At 32.6% G+C, this 17,601-nt stretch overlaps 1 protein-coding gene across 1 annotated transcript in view; it reads left to right on the top strand.

Moving 5' to 3' along the window:
• PTPRQ (protein tyrosine phosphatase receptor type Q) overlaps positions 1-17,601 on the top strand; it is a gene marked incomplete at its 5' end in the record, with an annotated part of 212,348 nt that overhangs the window by 9,075 nt on the left and 185,672 nt on the right. Inside the window, 6 exons of the mRNA XM_053199634.1 lie at positions 604-830; positions 3,858-3,927; positions 6,950-7,149; positions 8,301-8,550; positions 10,090-10,218; positions 12,097-12,243. Of these exons, the coding sequence (XP_053055609.1) occupies positions 604-830; positions 3,858-3,927; positions 6,950-7,149; positions 8,301-8,550; positions 10,090-10,218; positions 12,097-12,243 (1,023 nt within the window). The remainder of the gene's footprint in view (positions 1-603; positions 831-3,857; positions 3,928-6,949; positions 7,150-8,300; positions 8,551-10,089; positions 10,219-12,096; positions 12,244-17,601) is intronic.

The raw sequence follows: 17,601 nt of genomic DNA on the forward strand, positions 1-17,601 counted from the left end.
TTACATTAGCAATATGTGCATTATATGCATGACAACAGGTTAGTAATTAACGCAAAATGGAAACTTAAGAAAGTGATCTGTTTAAGACCTGTGTTCTACCAGTTCTTTAGCTTTCTTGACTTTCAGAGAGTAATGATAATGATAATTATACTTGTTTGTGAAATGGATCACAGAGACTGTTAATAGTAATATTTAAATGATGCAGAGCCATGAAAATAAACTCACTACACTTGCTCAGAAGAATTATTCAGTTTGTAAGACTGCATTCCTGTTTTCTTAGTTTTGTGTGTAAGCTTTGCACAGATAAGTTTCTTTTTAAAACGATCTGGCATCAAAAGTGTATTTGGCCTGTAGTATGTAGTAGCATTCCATTTTTTACATTCTTACAAAAGAATGTTTTGGGTATCCCCCAACACATTTAACCTTTTTTTTTTTCTTTTGGTAGCAAAGCTCTAGGGAGGTCAAACTCACATTTGAGAGGCCGTTAGTCTTTGGGAACTTCAAAAGTCCACATCTGTAAATACTTTCTTCCTTATATGATTATGATTATGAAAATACAATAGTTGTTTGTCTTTTTAACAACATATATATATGTTTTAATAGAACCAGGGCCTCCAGTCTTCCTAGCGGGAGAAAGAGTTGGATCTGCTGGGATTCTTCTGTCTTGGAATACACCACCTAACCCAAATGGAAGAATCATATCTTACATTGTGAAATATAAGGAAGTTTGTCCATGGATGCAAACAGAATATACACAAGTTAGAACGAAGCTGGACAGTCTGGAAGTTCTTCTTACTAATCTTAATCCTGGAACAACATATGAAATCAAGGTAATATTTTTTTAAATAATTATTTACTATTAAAATATTTCATTCATTTGGGGGCTCTTGGGTGGCTCAGTTGGTTAAGCCTCTGACTTCAGCTCAGGTCACGATCTCATTGCTCATGGGTTTGAGCCCCACATTGGATTCTGTGCTGACAGTTCAGAGCCTGATGCCTGCTTTGGATTCTGTCTCCATCTCTCTCTGCCCTCCCCCCTCTTTCTTTCTCTCTCTCTCAAGTATAAATAAATATTAATTTTTTAAAAAAAAATTTAAAAATATTTCATTCATTTTAAAAGTGAAGGAACTTTTTCCCACCTGGTCAAGACTTTGCAGCTGAACACAGCCAAGTGACTGAAGAATGAACATTTGAGTCATGACCTCAGTGCCCATCTGGGCTCTTAACTGAACAAATGTTGTAATCTCTTTTCATTTTTAGGTGTATTTATATTATTTATTTATTTTAAAACCATTTAGCTTAGTGACTTTTTAAATGAATAAATCAAGTTTAAATTGAATAACTTAGGCTTTATAGGAAAAAATAGTCTATTTTTTCATTAAATGTAAAGTTAGGTTTGTTATTTTTCTCTTCATTTTGTCGGATTTACGTTTCTCTTAGCAAATTTGAAAGTTTCTATTGAGCCAGTTTCTCAGACAACAGTGAATTCAATTCTGTTCCATTCAATAAATATTTCCTGAAAATTTACTGTGTCTTTAGAAAAACTTTTAGTTCTTTACAATGTTTAATATGCAGAATTAAACAACATGTTATTTAGAAATTAAGTAAAGAAGGTGCACCTAGGAGGCTCAGTTGGTTGAGCATCTGACTTTGGCTCAGGTCATGATCTAACGGTTTGTGAGTTTGAGCCCCATGTCGGACTCTGTGCTGACAGCTCCGAGCCTGGAGCCTGCTTCAGATTCTGTGTCTCCTTCTCTCTCTGCCCCTTCCCTGCTCTGTCTGTCTCTCTCTCAAAAATAAATAAACATTTTTAAAAAATTAAATAAAGAAATTAAGTAAAGGAGAAATTATAAAAAGCAATCCTAAATTAGTTAGGCCATATGAAAATACTTACAATTAAGATACATTTGTCATATTTCCATAGTATAGGAAAGGATACAGATATCTTTTTGATCCTATTTTCAACATAACATCAATATGTTCTTTGAGCTTTGAAGATAATGGAATGTAGAGAAAAAAATCTATAAAAGCTGTATAAATATGTGAAAAGACATAACTGAGATGGCTTTCTGGATGGTAAGAAATGATGGGAAAGAGAATTTGCCTGGGGGCAGTGGTTTCCTTATTGGAAGCATGCCTATTTGTGGAATAAAAGCACACAGTAAGAATTGGAAAGCATCCCAATAGTAGGGATCCTCTATATGAGAATAGTTAAAAGGAAACTTACTGATGCAGAGGTCAAGGTCAAAGACTCATGACTTGGCTATTTCATTGCAGAACCATGGGTAAAGACTAGGAAACCTTTTCTACTGGCATCTGAGAATGGCATAGTACACATAATTTCTATCAACAAGCATTTATTCAGATTAGCTTATATGTTAAAATACACTTTTGAAGGTAATAGGTATAGATTACACTTTAATGTGATATAAGAAGCTATTGCAGACAGAAAGGTAATTTAGCTAACCTAGTTCTGCTTAGATCTGTTTTTATGGAATTTGAATTTTTATTCCTTTGAATTCTCTTACTTCAGGTCTACTGGGAAGCCCTTATTCTTCTGTTCTTTCCACACTTTATAAATCATTGTTGTGACCTTTACGCTGTTCGAATAAATGTTAGCCGTTGCAGAATTCCAAAGGGTATTTGGTGCAGTCCATTTGATATACTCAAATGTAGGTATCAAATCTATGTGATTTTGGGAAAATCCTATTAAGTACTTTACATGTGTTATTTCATTTAGTCCTTGAAACAATTCTATGACATAGATATATTGTTATCCCCATTTTAAAGAGAAGGAAAATGGGATTTAGAGCAGTACTAAGTAAATTGCCTATAGCTACTCATTTGGTAATTGGTGGAATTCAATAAGTTAAAAAAATTTTTTTTAACTTGATTTATTTTGAGAGGCAGGGGGTACAGAGAGAAGGGGAGAATCCCAAGCAGGCTTCATGCTGTCAGCACAGAGCCCCAGACGGGGCTTGATCTCAAGAACTATGAGATCATGACCTGAGCTAAAATCAAGAGTTAGACACTGAACCAGCTAAGCTACCCAGGCACCCAGGTGAAATTCAATATAAACCAAGGTTTTCAGACTCCACTTATGGCATTTGGAATAACATAAGAGTTTTGATCTCAGTAATGACATTTTCTGTGCCTATTCTAGTCTCTTTGACTAGACTATCCGAGTCAAAAGAATTTTTCCATCTTTTAAATTCAAAATACTTACTATCACTGATTAGACTTGTTTGTAAAATTTTCTTGAGTATATATTTGACTGGTTATATTGTAAATTCTCAAGCCAGATACTGTGTATATGGTTTAGTATTTGTTACAGAAATAGTCAATGTTAATATAATAAAAAGTGGTTGAGCTTTAGAAATAAGCATGATTTCAATGGAATTCTGGTTCTATCACTTATTCCTGTATGACTTACACAAGTTACGTGACCTCTCTCAATCAGTTTCCTCATCTATAACATGCTGATAGGAATACCTTATGTTTTGATTATGTGGATAAAATGAGATGTATAAAATTTCTGGGAAATTTCCTGGTACATAGAAGTTTCCCACAAGTAGTATCTGTTGTTATTATCACTACTAATTGACTACAAAACTTGACTATTAATTTTTCCATTAGAAATTTGAGAAATGTGTTGAATCAAACTGTGCTGCAAATATACCCTTAGGGAAAATGAAAATATGGATTAGTTCCATGTGTGCTATCTACTTTAAGAGTATTTCAAGAATTAAGGGAAGTGTCTATCGTTTCACTTATCAACAAGTCAAAATTTTATTATTTCAGATTCTGTTTAATTAGAGAGTAAAAAGTTTGAACACAATTCTATTGGTCTATTTTAGGTTGCTGCTGAAAACAGCGCTGGCATTGGAGTGTTTAGTGACCCATTTCTTTTCCAAACGGCAGAAAGTGGTAATTTTCCTAAATCATTTATTCCCAAATTAGCTTAATTATGAGTGTTTGTCATTTGAAATAAATAAGGATATAAACTAAATATAGTGTTAAAATCCATAAAATTTTCAATAGTATGGCCATTCAATTACTTTTAGAGTCTTATTGGATGCTTATTCATTAAAATATGTATTATAATATTCTTTCTAATTATGAAAAACTTTTGAATGATATATGAAAATAATTTTGTCTTGGGAGTCTCACTGTTGATCATTTGTTGTGAGTTTTTGGGCAAATTGGATAATTACATAATTTCTCTTGCTCCTATCTATCCTTTTTTTTTTTTTTTTTGTAAATGTTAAAGATGTAAAAATGTAATGTAAATCTAAATTTCATTATGTCAGTATTCTCCAACTCCTTTTTATTATTTATACTATATATAACCCAACTTTAAGGAATAGTTCTATGAAATAAATAAACTGCATTTATTATTGTTAAATCAGAAGTAATTTCTTCCCCATGAATAAAAATACTCTTCAGAAGACTATACAGGCTAACTTGTTATACCTTACTGGGTTAATATTCCATCCACAAGTGGAAAAAACTCAGCTTCTTAACTTCCCATCAGTATTATTTCTGGTAAACATAGAATTTATTTTGGCTTTAAGATAATAGAAATACCTCTTGCACTTCCATTTTCAACTTGATAGATCCTTAGAAATGCAGGTAATATTTTTAGAAGTCTCTATATTGGATTTATGAAGTTTCTTTCTGGCTCAATAAGTGCAAGCTTTGTACGGTGTATGCTTTGGAAAGTTGTAGACACTTACACATACTAGAAAATTTATGCATCTCATTAGGCTAGCTATGTCCTCAAAGTGTTGGAGAACACTTATCTGAAAGACGAAATGATTTATTTATAAAACAGAAAGTTTTGATACTACAGTATTGAATCTTGACTTGAATCAAAATGGATAAATTCACTCTATGAAAATTGAGAAATAATTGGATTTTGGTACATAAAAGTCCAGAAGTAGAAGCTAGATTATTTAAAATAGAGAAAGACCTTCCAACTACAGAAAAGAGCCAGGATTATTCTTCAGACATCATGAAGTCACAAAAGGAAAGCACAAGCAGAAAAATTTGAGAAAAAAAATTATTAAAGCAAGTTAATCAAATTACCATTTTTTCAAAGTGTTGTTTACCGTATTTAATTATTTCCCATCTATTTAATATTTTTGATCACTTTTAAAATATCTTAAAATCATGCATTTAATAAATGTTTGGTTACCTTATAAATTCAATTTTCTCTATACTTGAGTAGTTCCTTGTATCTGTTGTTGAGGTTCATCTGAAAATGTGTAGCTTGTTTGCAATTTGCCTTATATATATATACATATATATATACACACACACACACACACACACACACACACATATCATATATATATATATACATATACATATCAGACATAATTATAACCATGTGTATAGTTTACACATATCAGAAATTTTAAAAGGTGATTAGGATGCATTAAGAGTGAAACGGTGGTCACCAGGGGATAGGGGGTAGGGGAATAAGACTGATGTTGTTCAAGGATACAAACTTGCCTCAAGTAATAAGTAAGCCATAGAAATCTCATGCACAATATAATGAATAGTACAATGTGATATTATAATTATGTAACATGATAGATGTTATGTTAAATATGACTACAACAGCAATCATAATACAATATGGATATATATAAAATTCACACAATGCACACCTTAAATTTATATAGTTATATGTCAAATACATTCAGTTTTTTTAAAAAATCATGATAAAAGTTTTAACTCATAATTTTATAGCCTCATATATTTAACAACCCTTTTCCTTTTGCTTTATTATATTTTATCCATCCAAAAGATATTCAAGTGGTTTGATCTTTAGTGTCAGAGAGTTATATTTTCAATGTCCTTTCTAAGCTTTAATTCCATTGATGAGTTTTCCATGGAGAAAAAAATTTCCATCAATCATTCCATCCATTATTAGCGATTAATTACCCCTCCAAACTGGTTTTTTTTTTCCATTAAAATTGAGCTGACCTTGAGTTTCCTAGTTTCTATGATTTAACATAATTTATAACAGCTCTCTTTCCTAGGACCTAACTTCCTTATATAATTTATATGACTTTTATTTACAATTCATATTCTGGCATTCTTCTTTATAATGTGCATTTAAACTCTATATCTTAATACTAGGCATTGTTATCACGTGTAGTGTTTTATTGTGAGCATCCTGTTTTGTTTTTATTCCTCTTAATAGTGATTTGTCATGTTTGTTCTATATTATAAAGGATCTTGATTATTTACATTGTCAGTTTTGCATAACTTACCTTGAAATTAATGTGCATAATTTTACTTCATTCTGGTTTCATGTTTGTCTCACACCAGGTAAAATGGCATATAGCTTGTTATTGCAGTTTATCAATAATTATTAAGAATTATTTGGTCACGAATTCTGATGAAAGTTTATTTTGAGGGTGTATAAAACTCAAAACATAATAAGCACAACCAGTTGGGTGGTGTCCACTTTATGTTAGGCACTAGATATTTACATACATTCTGGAAATGTGCTTTTTGGTTTACATGGCTGGCTAATTGTTTCAGTTTGCCACTTCTTCATTATCTAAGGAAACTACACAATTCCAAAATATTTCAGGAGGAGATTCATTATTCAAATTTGTTTGCATATTCACAAATAACTGTTGATTGGATATTTTTCAGATTTGCTTGAAATAGTTCATCAATGGATCCATTTGCCAAATAATCCTAAAATAAAGCTTATTTTGTCTTAAATACAAATCTGTGGGCTCAAATTCCAGGCAAAGCTAATTAAATATATTTCTAAAAGTCTGACACCAAGTAGAGTTTTTTTCTAACATAGAATATTTAATTTTACATAATGTGAGAAGTGTAACATCCCAACATTATATGAATGCCATTCTAAGATTTATAACAGTGTTTTTTCCCCTTCTTTCAAACCCTCTCACTTCCCCAGCTCCAGGAAAAGTAGTGAATCTCACAGTTGAGGCCTTTAACTATTCTGCAGTAAACCTGATTTGGTATTTACCTCGGCAACCAAATGGCAAAATTACCAGCTTCAAGATTAGTGTCAAGCATGCCAGAAGTGGGATAGTAGTGAAAGATGTCTCCATCAGAGTAGAAGACATTTTGACTGGGAAATTGCCAGAATGCAATGTAAGTGTTATGAACACTATCTATGTCTCAAAAATTCTAGGTGAACTTATAACTTGAAGTTTCCAGCATTTGAAAAAAAATTTTTAAGCCACTGTGCTTATTAGCTGCTTGATTACTTATAGTATTAGGTTATAGTATCATGTTATACACAATTGGCTGTATTCAAGGTAGAATAAGTGAAGGGTCTGAGAATTCAAGAAATATAAAAATCTCACAGGGATCTCTGGAGAGACTTCTTAAAAGGAGCCGCATTTGTGAATGGACCTTGGCTTGGCCTTGGAATAAGGACATGAGAGATTGTGTGAGGGGGCTATTTTGGGTGGAGGATATTTTACAAAGACCTGAAAGAGCAAAGTATAGGATATCACTGAAAAAAGATATTTCCATGTGACAGGAGGGGAGCAGAAGGCAGCAAAGTTATGTTTGTGGAAGTAGATTGTTTTGGTTGTGCATATCTTTGGCAAAGAATTTGTTATTACTCTAGTCATTTATGGGAATTCGCTGGGAATACCGTGTCATGCTTTTCCAAAGATAATTTTGGTGATCTTTGTGGTATTATTGATAAACAAAATTATTTTGTTTTGAATACTTTAAGTTACAGAAGTCTCAAAACCTCCTTTTAATTTTTTAAAAATGTTTATTTATTTACTTTGCAGCGGTTGGGGGGAGACAGAGAGAGAGGGAAAGAAACAATCCAAGTAGGCTCTGCGCTGTCAGTGCAGAGCCCGAGGTGGTGCTCAAACCCACAAACCGTGAGATCATGACCTGAGCTGGAATCAAGAGTCAGATGCTTAACCAACTGAGCCACCCAGGCACCCCTAACATGAATTTTAAAAAGTCTTACTAATAATTTTGCTATAGCTTCACCTTTATTCTAAGCCTTTTGAAATCCTATTCATAAGAAATATTAAGGTATAAAGAATACAATAAATATATTCTGTTCTAAAACTGTAGATATAAATGGGTAAAGTTAAAATCTAGCAAATTTGTCCATAACTTGAATAGATAACAATCTGTTAAAATTGTAATGAATCATACACATAAATTTAAGAACAATATTTATTATATAAAAGAAAAAGAAATGAATTACACTTATCATGTTCACCTTGAGATACCAATTATTTTCCCAATGCTATTTATTTATTCACTAGGAGAATAATGAATCTTTTTTATGGAGTACCACCAGCCCTTCTCCAACCCTTGGTAGAATTACACCTCCGTCGCGTACCACATATTCTTTGAGCACGTTGGCAAGGAGTAAGATAAGCTCTGTGTGGAAAGAGCCTATAAGTTTTGTAGTGACACATTTGAGACCTTACACAACATATCTTTTTGAAGTTTCTGCTGTTACAACGGAAGCAGGTTATATTGATAGTACCATTGTCAGAACACCGGAATCAGGTATGATTTCATTTTTTGTGTATGTAGAAAAAGAGAGTTAAACTACTTAGAGAGTAATCTTTCATTTTTTTCATATAGATGTTTTTTATTAAAACTTCCTTCCCTTTCGGTAACCTTTCCCACCAATAACAGAAAATGGGCATACCAATTATAGTACTCTTTTATAATATTAACATAAGCATCTAAAATGAAAAAGGAGATTTGACCCAAAGGATTCTTGAGCTAATAACCATGATCCTAAGATAAGTTTTTATCTATGTGATCTCAACAATTTTTCATAATCATCTCTGCCCTTTTACATCTCCTGCAATCATCTCTACCCTCCTGTCACTGAGACTGCTATAATCAAATGTGGAATTAACATCTGTAGCGACAGAAATATCACGTGATTCACATTTCAGTATCAGACAAAAATAGTATGTAAAAAATACACCTACTTATGTCTACTTTGCACTGGAGTTTCCTCCCTATGTGAAAAATGGAGACAGCAATAGAAAGTTCCTTTTGGTGGTGGTGTTAGGATTTGATGAGTACAATTAGATATTATTACTACTAATTTTGAAAAGTACACTTTTCTAGCTATGGGTATTTATGTATTTAATTATGGGATTATAGTATTATATATATGTAAATTTATGTAGTTACTGACATGATACCCTACTAAACATGTAGTGTCAGACTTGTTCACTTGTGACTGATAATTTTTTAGGTTACTGGAAATTATTACTGGTAGGGTAATTTCACTAAAGCACAGTATTTTTTTTTTCTGATGACATAGCTGTCAGCTTTTATCATTTCATGAAATGAAGTTTGAAATTTTTTTCTTGATTTAAATAATCATCTTTGAATCTTACCATTTCCTCCATCCATACTTCTTTTTCTACAGCTAAAAAAAATAATTTCATGAGGATAACACACAGTGAGATTTAGTAGACAAGAACCTTGGCTTGAGAAAAATACTTGGAATATTTCATTTCAATCAAAATGCAAAATGTAGAAACACATCTATGAAAGACAGACTTTTTAAATGTCGTTATTTTTTATATGTTACCCATGTTACATTAGAATCTTTTAACTATAGGTTATAAATTTCCCCTCAGAACCAAATACACATATTGATACAGAAGGTAAAGACCTTTGCCAATAAGATTCTGTAGGTCCAGTTAATTCCCTGATCCTTCTACCTGTGTCCACCAGAGGGAGAGTGCTTTTCAAGGCCTATGCCCAGGCCTGGTTGAATTCAATATATAAGTATGTATCAGGAGAATGTAACTGCAGGGAACAATGTTGGAATGAAACACCCTGTGCAATCATATACAGCATTTAAATCAAACTAGTTTATGTTGCAAATAAGTAGTCCATCTGATGAGCCAGCTTGTCTTGTTTAAAGTCTTCAATTCATTCAGTTTCCTTTTTTTTTAATTAAAAAACCCTTTGCTCATAGTGTGATATTTTCTTTCTGACTTTGTGTTTTATTATGTGTTTTTAATAAAATTCTCATTTATTATTTGTTAACTTTTTTTTCTATAACCATTTTAGTTCCTGAAGGACCACCACAAAACTGTGTAACAGGCAACATTACAGGGAAGTCCTTTTCAATTTCATGGGACCCACCAAGTGTAATAACAGGGAAATTTAGTTACAGAGTTGAATTATACGGACCATCAGGTAAGTCTCAATCAGTTTTGTGTTTGCCTTTTGGAGTTAGAATTATGTAAAATATGTTAGCATTATCAAGCTCCTTAAAAGTATCACACTCTTTTTATAAGATCCTACAATTGAAGCAAACAATAAAAAAGGAATAAGGAAGATGAGGTTCTTTGGAGTTTTTGTTTAAAATCATAAACATTGTCCATATTCTGTATTTCATGAGGAGAAGCTGAAAGAATGAGATAAATCCTAAGTAGAGAATTGTTGGAGGACATCATGTCTTCAAATGTCTGAACAGGAGGACCTTCACTTACTCTAATTGCAAATATACTTATCAAGAACAATGGACTTCATTGTATTAAATCAGATTTCTTCTTAGAACAAGGAACGCATATCTAATAATAGGAGTTCTCTAAAAATAATATAGGAAACTACTTAATGTAGCAAGTTCTCCATCTTTGTGAATAATCAGGACCTGGAATCCCCTTGTCAGATAATTTGAGGTGTTCAGATAAGGTATTGCTAGAAGTAAATTAAGTAAACTCTAAAATTCTTTCCTAATCTGAGTTCTATGAAAGAAAACTTAAAAGAGTAGAGACTGATTGAGCATGGAAGTTTAGTAGGGGGCTAGGTACAATTTAGGGCTCATTCGAGGTGTGGTAGTGATAAAGTGATATCAGTCAGTGGCTTTGTGTTTTTTTCCAGCTCCCTTCAACAAGAAAAGGGCAAGGGAATTGAAGTCTTATGTAAAGGCAGTGATTATAATCAACAATGTCATTGAGAATGGATAAAGAGTGGAAACCTAGTGGTGAAGAACCAAACCAAAAAGAATAAAATAGGTCAAAAGATCAATGGATTGGAGGTCCCAGTAAACTTGAAGACTTGTTGCTTTGGGTTCTAGAATAAATGAACAGGAGATAAGAAAGAATGGTCAGAAAGAGTTGCATGAAATTGAGATCATGGAAGATTCAGGGTTCCTGGTAATAGTGATGGCCTTGGGAGTGGCTGAGATAGGGTGGAGAACTAGATTATTTGAAGAGAGCTGGGAGTGTTTTAAGGATTGTCTGTAGGAATACTGAAATCACCACAAATTAAGATGGTTGCACTGAAGACAGTGACATCGAAACAGGCACTAAACCATCCAGAATGAGGGGAGTGACCCTGGGCTTAGAAGGTCACTGCAACAATGAGGGGTGGTGGATGCCATTGATGACATTAGATTTATAGCTGTGAGCTTTTGTAAGGAGGGAGCTCTGTTGGTCTGAGACAAGGCTATGAGGAGTAGAGAAAACATCATACCTGAAGGCATAGTCACTTGATGACCATGGAAAAAATTAGACCATCAGGTGGGGTGGCTAAAGGAACAGAAGCCGTGTTCTTAGGAGAGAGCCTGGTTTCAGCTAGAGCAAGAGATGAAAAGAATTATTCAGAGGTGAAGTTGAGGGTTAAAATAATTTTGATGATGTGCTATTTAAGGAGTTTTTCTCAGAAGCTAAACTAGAAATATTTTCTAAATATTAAAGAAGATAATTAGAATGCTTAGCATTTTAATTGACTAAATTTATGTATAAAATACTGTGGCTATTTTAATATTGGCAGTAACTAATGTTTTCCTTTCAAAAATGTCAGAAAATAACATGGTAGTTGGATAGGGTTTTATGATTTAATGAAGGTTATTTTGAATACTGGAAGATTTTCATGTTCTTTCCATTGTTTTAATTAACCTGATATCAATGTACTACTAAGGTAAAAGTTTGAAAATTATAATAATTGTGACTGTAATGTTTTAAATTGTAGTAACAAACCTTAATTGCTATATTTGGCTCTCTACTTAAATGTGAGAATGATTAAATGCTTTATGAGAAAATAATCCACAGTATCGTTTGCTTTTTGCAGGTCGGATTGTGGATAATAGCACGAAAGACCTTAAATTTGCATTCACTAACCTAACACCATTTACAGTATACAATGTATATGTCGCAGCTGAAACCAGTGCAGGAATCGGACCCAAATCAAATATTTCAGTATTCACTCCTCCAGAAGGTAAGAACATCTTCTGTAGTGTGTTCATGAGATATCTTACCCTGCTTGTGTGTTTTATTGCATTGGTTAAACATTGTATTAGAAGCTGTTTGGTTTATATTTACTTAATTCATGTTATTTTCTTATCAGATAACTACCAAATGCATTCTGTGCATGTGTTCCTTAGAACATTAAACCCACAGCATGCTTTATAGAGGAACCAGAGATCAAACAAGACAGCACATTATATGTACTGTCAGTCTGTTTGAGGCTCACAGTGAAGATTGGCAAAACCTCAATAAGTCAAAGTAAAAAAGGACATTAACATTTAACATTTAACAAAGACATTGTTGGACTCACATTATTCAATGTAGAATAGATTTTTCTCACAGAATAATATGTAGAGGAATCCATATATCCCTAGTGCCTCTAACAAAATATGTTTATAATCAAAAGGGTATTCTAAGCAAGTGAGGATTCATCGAGGGTGCATACTATAAATTTAACAGCACATCCTGAAATTATGAAAACGGTAGTTCTCCTAACGAAGGTTTTTTTATTTGTATGTATTAAACATCGCAGTTTGGGATGAACTATAGTGTTTCAAAAATGTTACCCCGTTATTCCACAACATATTTTCCTGACCACCATCAAACTTGCCAAATGTCTTCATTTTTACTTAGGGATTGCAATTATTGAGAAGAACACACTTTTTTTTTTTTTTTGCGGGTATATTAATACCTTAAAAAGGTTTCAGGGGCACCTCATGGCTTAGTGGATTGAGTGTCTGAATTCAGCTCAGGCCATGATCTCACGGTTTGTGAGTTTGAGTCCTGTGTTGGGCTCTGTGCTGACAGCTAAGAGCCTGCAGCCTACCTCAGGTTCTGTGTTGAGCCCTCTCTCTCCACCCCTCCCCTGCTCGCATTCCCTCTCACCCTCTCTCTCTCTCTCTCTCAAAAATAAATAAATAAATGAATGAATGAATGAATAAATAAATAAATAAATAAATAAATAAGTTCCATATTTTTTTGTGTGTAACATACAGTAACTTGTAAATTAAATACACACATGTGCAAGTGCACACATACACCTACAACTAAAGACTGGGCATACATTCATCGGATAAATCACTCAAGTATTTGACCATTAGAGGGCAGCAACTATTAGGGAATTTTGTTATTCTCCCCTTCAAAGAACAATTAACCATTGGTAATATTTTGCTGTTTGAAAGAACGTAAAATTATGTTTTATTTCAATTTCAAATGAAAATGTTTATGTGTCTATGATTTCAATACATAGATTAAGTAGATGCATATTTATAAGCAAAATTTTCTCATTTTTTTCCTCTTAACATTTTTCGATTGTATTTCTGTCAGAAATTCTTAGCAATGTTTATGTCTTTTCCATTAGACCTTAAATCTCTCCTTATGTTCATCTAATAAGTGCTCTTAAGCATTTCTTAGAAAGTCAGAAAGCTTTATGAATAGGTAGCAAAACCAGCATAGTGACCTGGGCCTCATCAGACTAGAGTCCTTGAGTTTATTTTTAATAGCATTTCCTCCATCAACTTAATTGATCAACTAACTTTTATTCTTTTGTTATGCAGTTAAATAAATTGAGAATTTTTGTCTTCCTTCAAATCAAGCCAGTGTAGGTGCTCCTAAACTGAATCCACAATTTAAGATTATTGTTTTATTGTCATCTTTCTTGGCCTATAGCATTTGACAGAAACAGGGGAATTGGTAATAGATTGCCACATATGATGTCATGCTGTTTATTTTGGGCATCATTTAAACAGTTCATCTCCTTTTCCTTATTTCTACATTTGACATGGGGGGGTCGAACCCACGAACTGCGAGATCATGACCTGAGCCGACGTCAGATGCTTAACTGAGTGAGCCACCCAAGAATCCCTCTTTTTTTATTTATTAAAGTAGGATTCTTTGTATTCTAATTAAGCCTACCAATTTATTTTCTTCTATATATTTAAAAGTAGACTATAGTCTATTTAAAAATTTATTAACAACAATTTTTAAATTAATTTCTCTTAAAGCAATAGGGTTCTAACATATCTCTAGATATTCATAGAAAAATGTTGAATTGACATCTTATAGATAATGATATATGGTATTTCAGTAATATGGGGCTGATTTTGGTCACACTGAGAATGTTTTGGTCATAGTCTACTTTGATCATCAAAGCAAATTAGTATCATGTTATTATAGCAGTATTCCTATACATTTCATAAGATTCCTACATAGCCCTTAATATTTTACTGAACAGATTTCTACATAGGCATTAAAAGATGGTTTTGGAAAAAAATTAAAATTTAATAATTATACAATAATTATATAGTAATGTTAAAAAGTGTGGAGTTGCCTATCCCTAATGAGACAGTGCTATTGAATATAACATAGGCACCAGCATTTTCTTATCATTTCCATGAGGGTTAAACAAATCTTAAGTAGAACTTTGTTGCTTCAATATCCCCTAATATCTTTCTGTCACCAGTATTAAATATCTCATAAGAAGGTTAATATAATTTCTTAAATGCAAACAGAGTATTGAAATCTGTATTTATTCTTCCATAAATAGACTTATGAAAGGGAAGACTTCTGTCCTTCAACTTGCTACTTTCTGCAAATGGTACTGTCTTTAGTAGGGAAATCATTGAGAGAGTCAACTTTTCAGGGTTCTCAATGACTTTTATTTGTCAATAGGTATTTTTCTAATTTAATTAATTTAACTTATTAAAGTTATTAATAAATTATTAAAGTTATTAATAAGTTATTAAACTTATTAACTTTATAGGGGCTCCTGGGTGACTCAGTCAGTTGAGCGTCTGACCTCATCTCAGGTCATGATCTCACACTCTGTGAGTTCGAGCCCCGCATTGGGCTCTGTGCTGACAGCTCAGAGCCTGGAACCTGCTTCAGATTCTGTGTCTCTCCCTCTCTCTGCCCCTTCCCTGCTTATGCTCTGTCTCTCTCTGTCTTAAAAATAAATAAAAACATTTTTAAAAAATTTTAAACTTATTAACTTTATTAAAATGTAATTAATTTGCTAGATAATGGCAAGATTTATTTTAATGTATTTTCTTTGCCCCAGTGCCATTTGTCTCCATTTTATTTTTTCTAATAGTTTTTCATTTGAAAACTTCAAGTCATTTGGAATATTATTTACCCTTCATACATCTACTGTGTTTCTCATATATTAATAAAATTTATATATGTATTGACTTCAGAATGATTCTTAGGTAATCCCTGTGGACAGCACCTCAGAATTGATGCTGAACCACGAATAATTGCCTTCTGTATTTGATTTTCTTTAGTTAATTTGGTATCAATAGTAATGGAGTTTGATCTAATCCATACTTCTCTAGTTTCCCCATAAGAATTTGTGGTGTAACAGATCAAGTATCTTTCTAAGGACAAGATATACTGTTGTCTACTCCATTTCCTTTATCCCCCAAGCTTTTTCTTCTTTCATTGAAAAAAGAGAGAAAGATAGCTTTACAGTTGTTCTTATACATGTTTTGGGTACATTTTTAAGGTAATATAGAACCACTTAATCTTTACTTGAATTGTAATTTTAGACATTAGTGTCATTGAGCAATACTTATTAAGTTATATTGAAAAATATCGTAAATTAGAAGATAAAGAAACCACTACTATTCTTCCATTTGATTACATACTATATTATTTATATATTATATGTAATATAATAAATATGTATATTTTTATATACATTGAAATATTTATATGTAAATAATATATATTTATATATTAATCATCATATACATGAAAGTTTATCTGTCTTTGAAAAAATGTGTATTGGTAAATATGATAGTAACACAAGCTCTAGGGATGATATACGTTAATGAAAAGAAATTTATGAAAGAGGTGACTTGTGCAAAAGGTTTTATGTATCTTATTTCTCTCTCTATCCTCAAGTGCCTAGAACAGTGACCAAAAGATGAGGGCTCAGTCTGTTGAATGATGGAGTGAATCAGTGATTATGGGGTCCTAGTCTAGAACTCTTTCTCTACCCTTGAAAGGTCAAACTGTATTGCCTTCAGATTAGAAATTTTGTGGGGAGAGATCAGTCTAAACAGTTATTGTTCTATATATAGATATACTGAAATGTTTTTGGAAAACGGGATTCAAAGAATTAGCAAATTCTAGATGGCTCAGTTAGTTAAGTGTCTGACTCTTGGTTTCAGCTCGGGTCATGATCTTGCAGCTTTGTGGGTTTGAGCCCTGAATTGGGCCCTGCACTGGCAGCATGGAGCCTGCTTGGGATTCTCTCTCTGCCCCTCCCCTGCTCGTGCTGTCTCTGGCTCTCTCAAAATAAATAAATAAACTTAAAAAAAAAAAAACAAAAAAAAGTAGCAAAATACAGTTGTATCCATTTCATGTTTGTCTCCCAGTTTTCTGAGCACCAGTTTTACTACCAGGCGGAACATGAAAATCTTGGTTGCAATAATCAAATAATATGCTCTTAGGCAAGAATGACTCACTCATCCATCTAGCCATTAACCATTATAAACATTTAGAACTATTTACATTAGTACAATGTCTAGGTTTTTTTTAATGATTACTTTATAGAGACAAAGGATAAAAAGCCTATGGAATGAAAACTCCAAACATTTCTTATATGGTTAATGTAAAACATAATTACATTCACTAGTTTTAAATAATATTTGTGGGAGCTGTGACATTAATTTTCAGTTCCTTTTTGTTATCTTAAAAGGGAAAAAAGGCCATTCTCTATTTATATTATACCCCTAATGTGCCTCTGTTCTAGATGGTATTTGCTAAAACTATACTAATGTGAAACAGCTTAGGGAAATGAATTCAGTGTTTTACCACATTGATCATAAGGGGTATATTATTTTCTTTCCTGAAAATTTCATTCAAGGTTCCTTACATTCCTTTCATTCAAGGTTCCATAATTATATTTATAGATCACTTTATAGATCAGCAAACTTAGGGGAAGAGTTAATTAGCTATTCATAATCACACAAGGAGCCATAAACAAAAAGTAGACAAAAGCCAAGGGCATCTTTATCCTTGATCTATTACTCCTGTGGCACTGGGGAGTTTACTGGATGGCACTTTTGGTCACTTTCTAACTAGAATTTAAGTACTTGGTGCTTTATTTTAAGCAGTTATTAGTTTGTTTCTGTTTTTTTTTTTTAATTGTTGCAAGAGTGAGGGAGTCCAAAATTAGAAACTCACATAATTCATTTGTAAAGCCAGCAGACCAAAATCAAACAACTCTTCAAACAACCTCACATAAAAAGTTAAAAGGCAACCTAATTGAATTTACCCACTACATATCATTGCATTCAGAGTCTTATGGATATTATTTTTCAAT

The sequence above is a fragment of the Acinonyx jubatus genome, chromosome B4, assembly GCF_027475565.1.
Source record: "Acinonyx jubatus isolate Ajub_Pintada_27869175 chromosome B4, VMU_Ajub_asm_v1.0, whole genome shotgun sequence".
NCBI lineage: Eukaryota > Metazoa > Chordata > Mammalia > Carnivora > Felidae > Acinonyx > Acinonyx jubatus.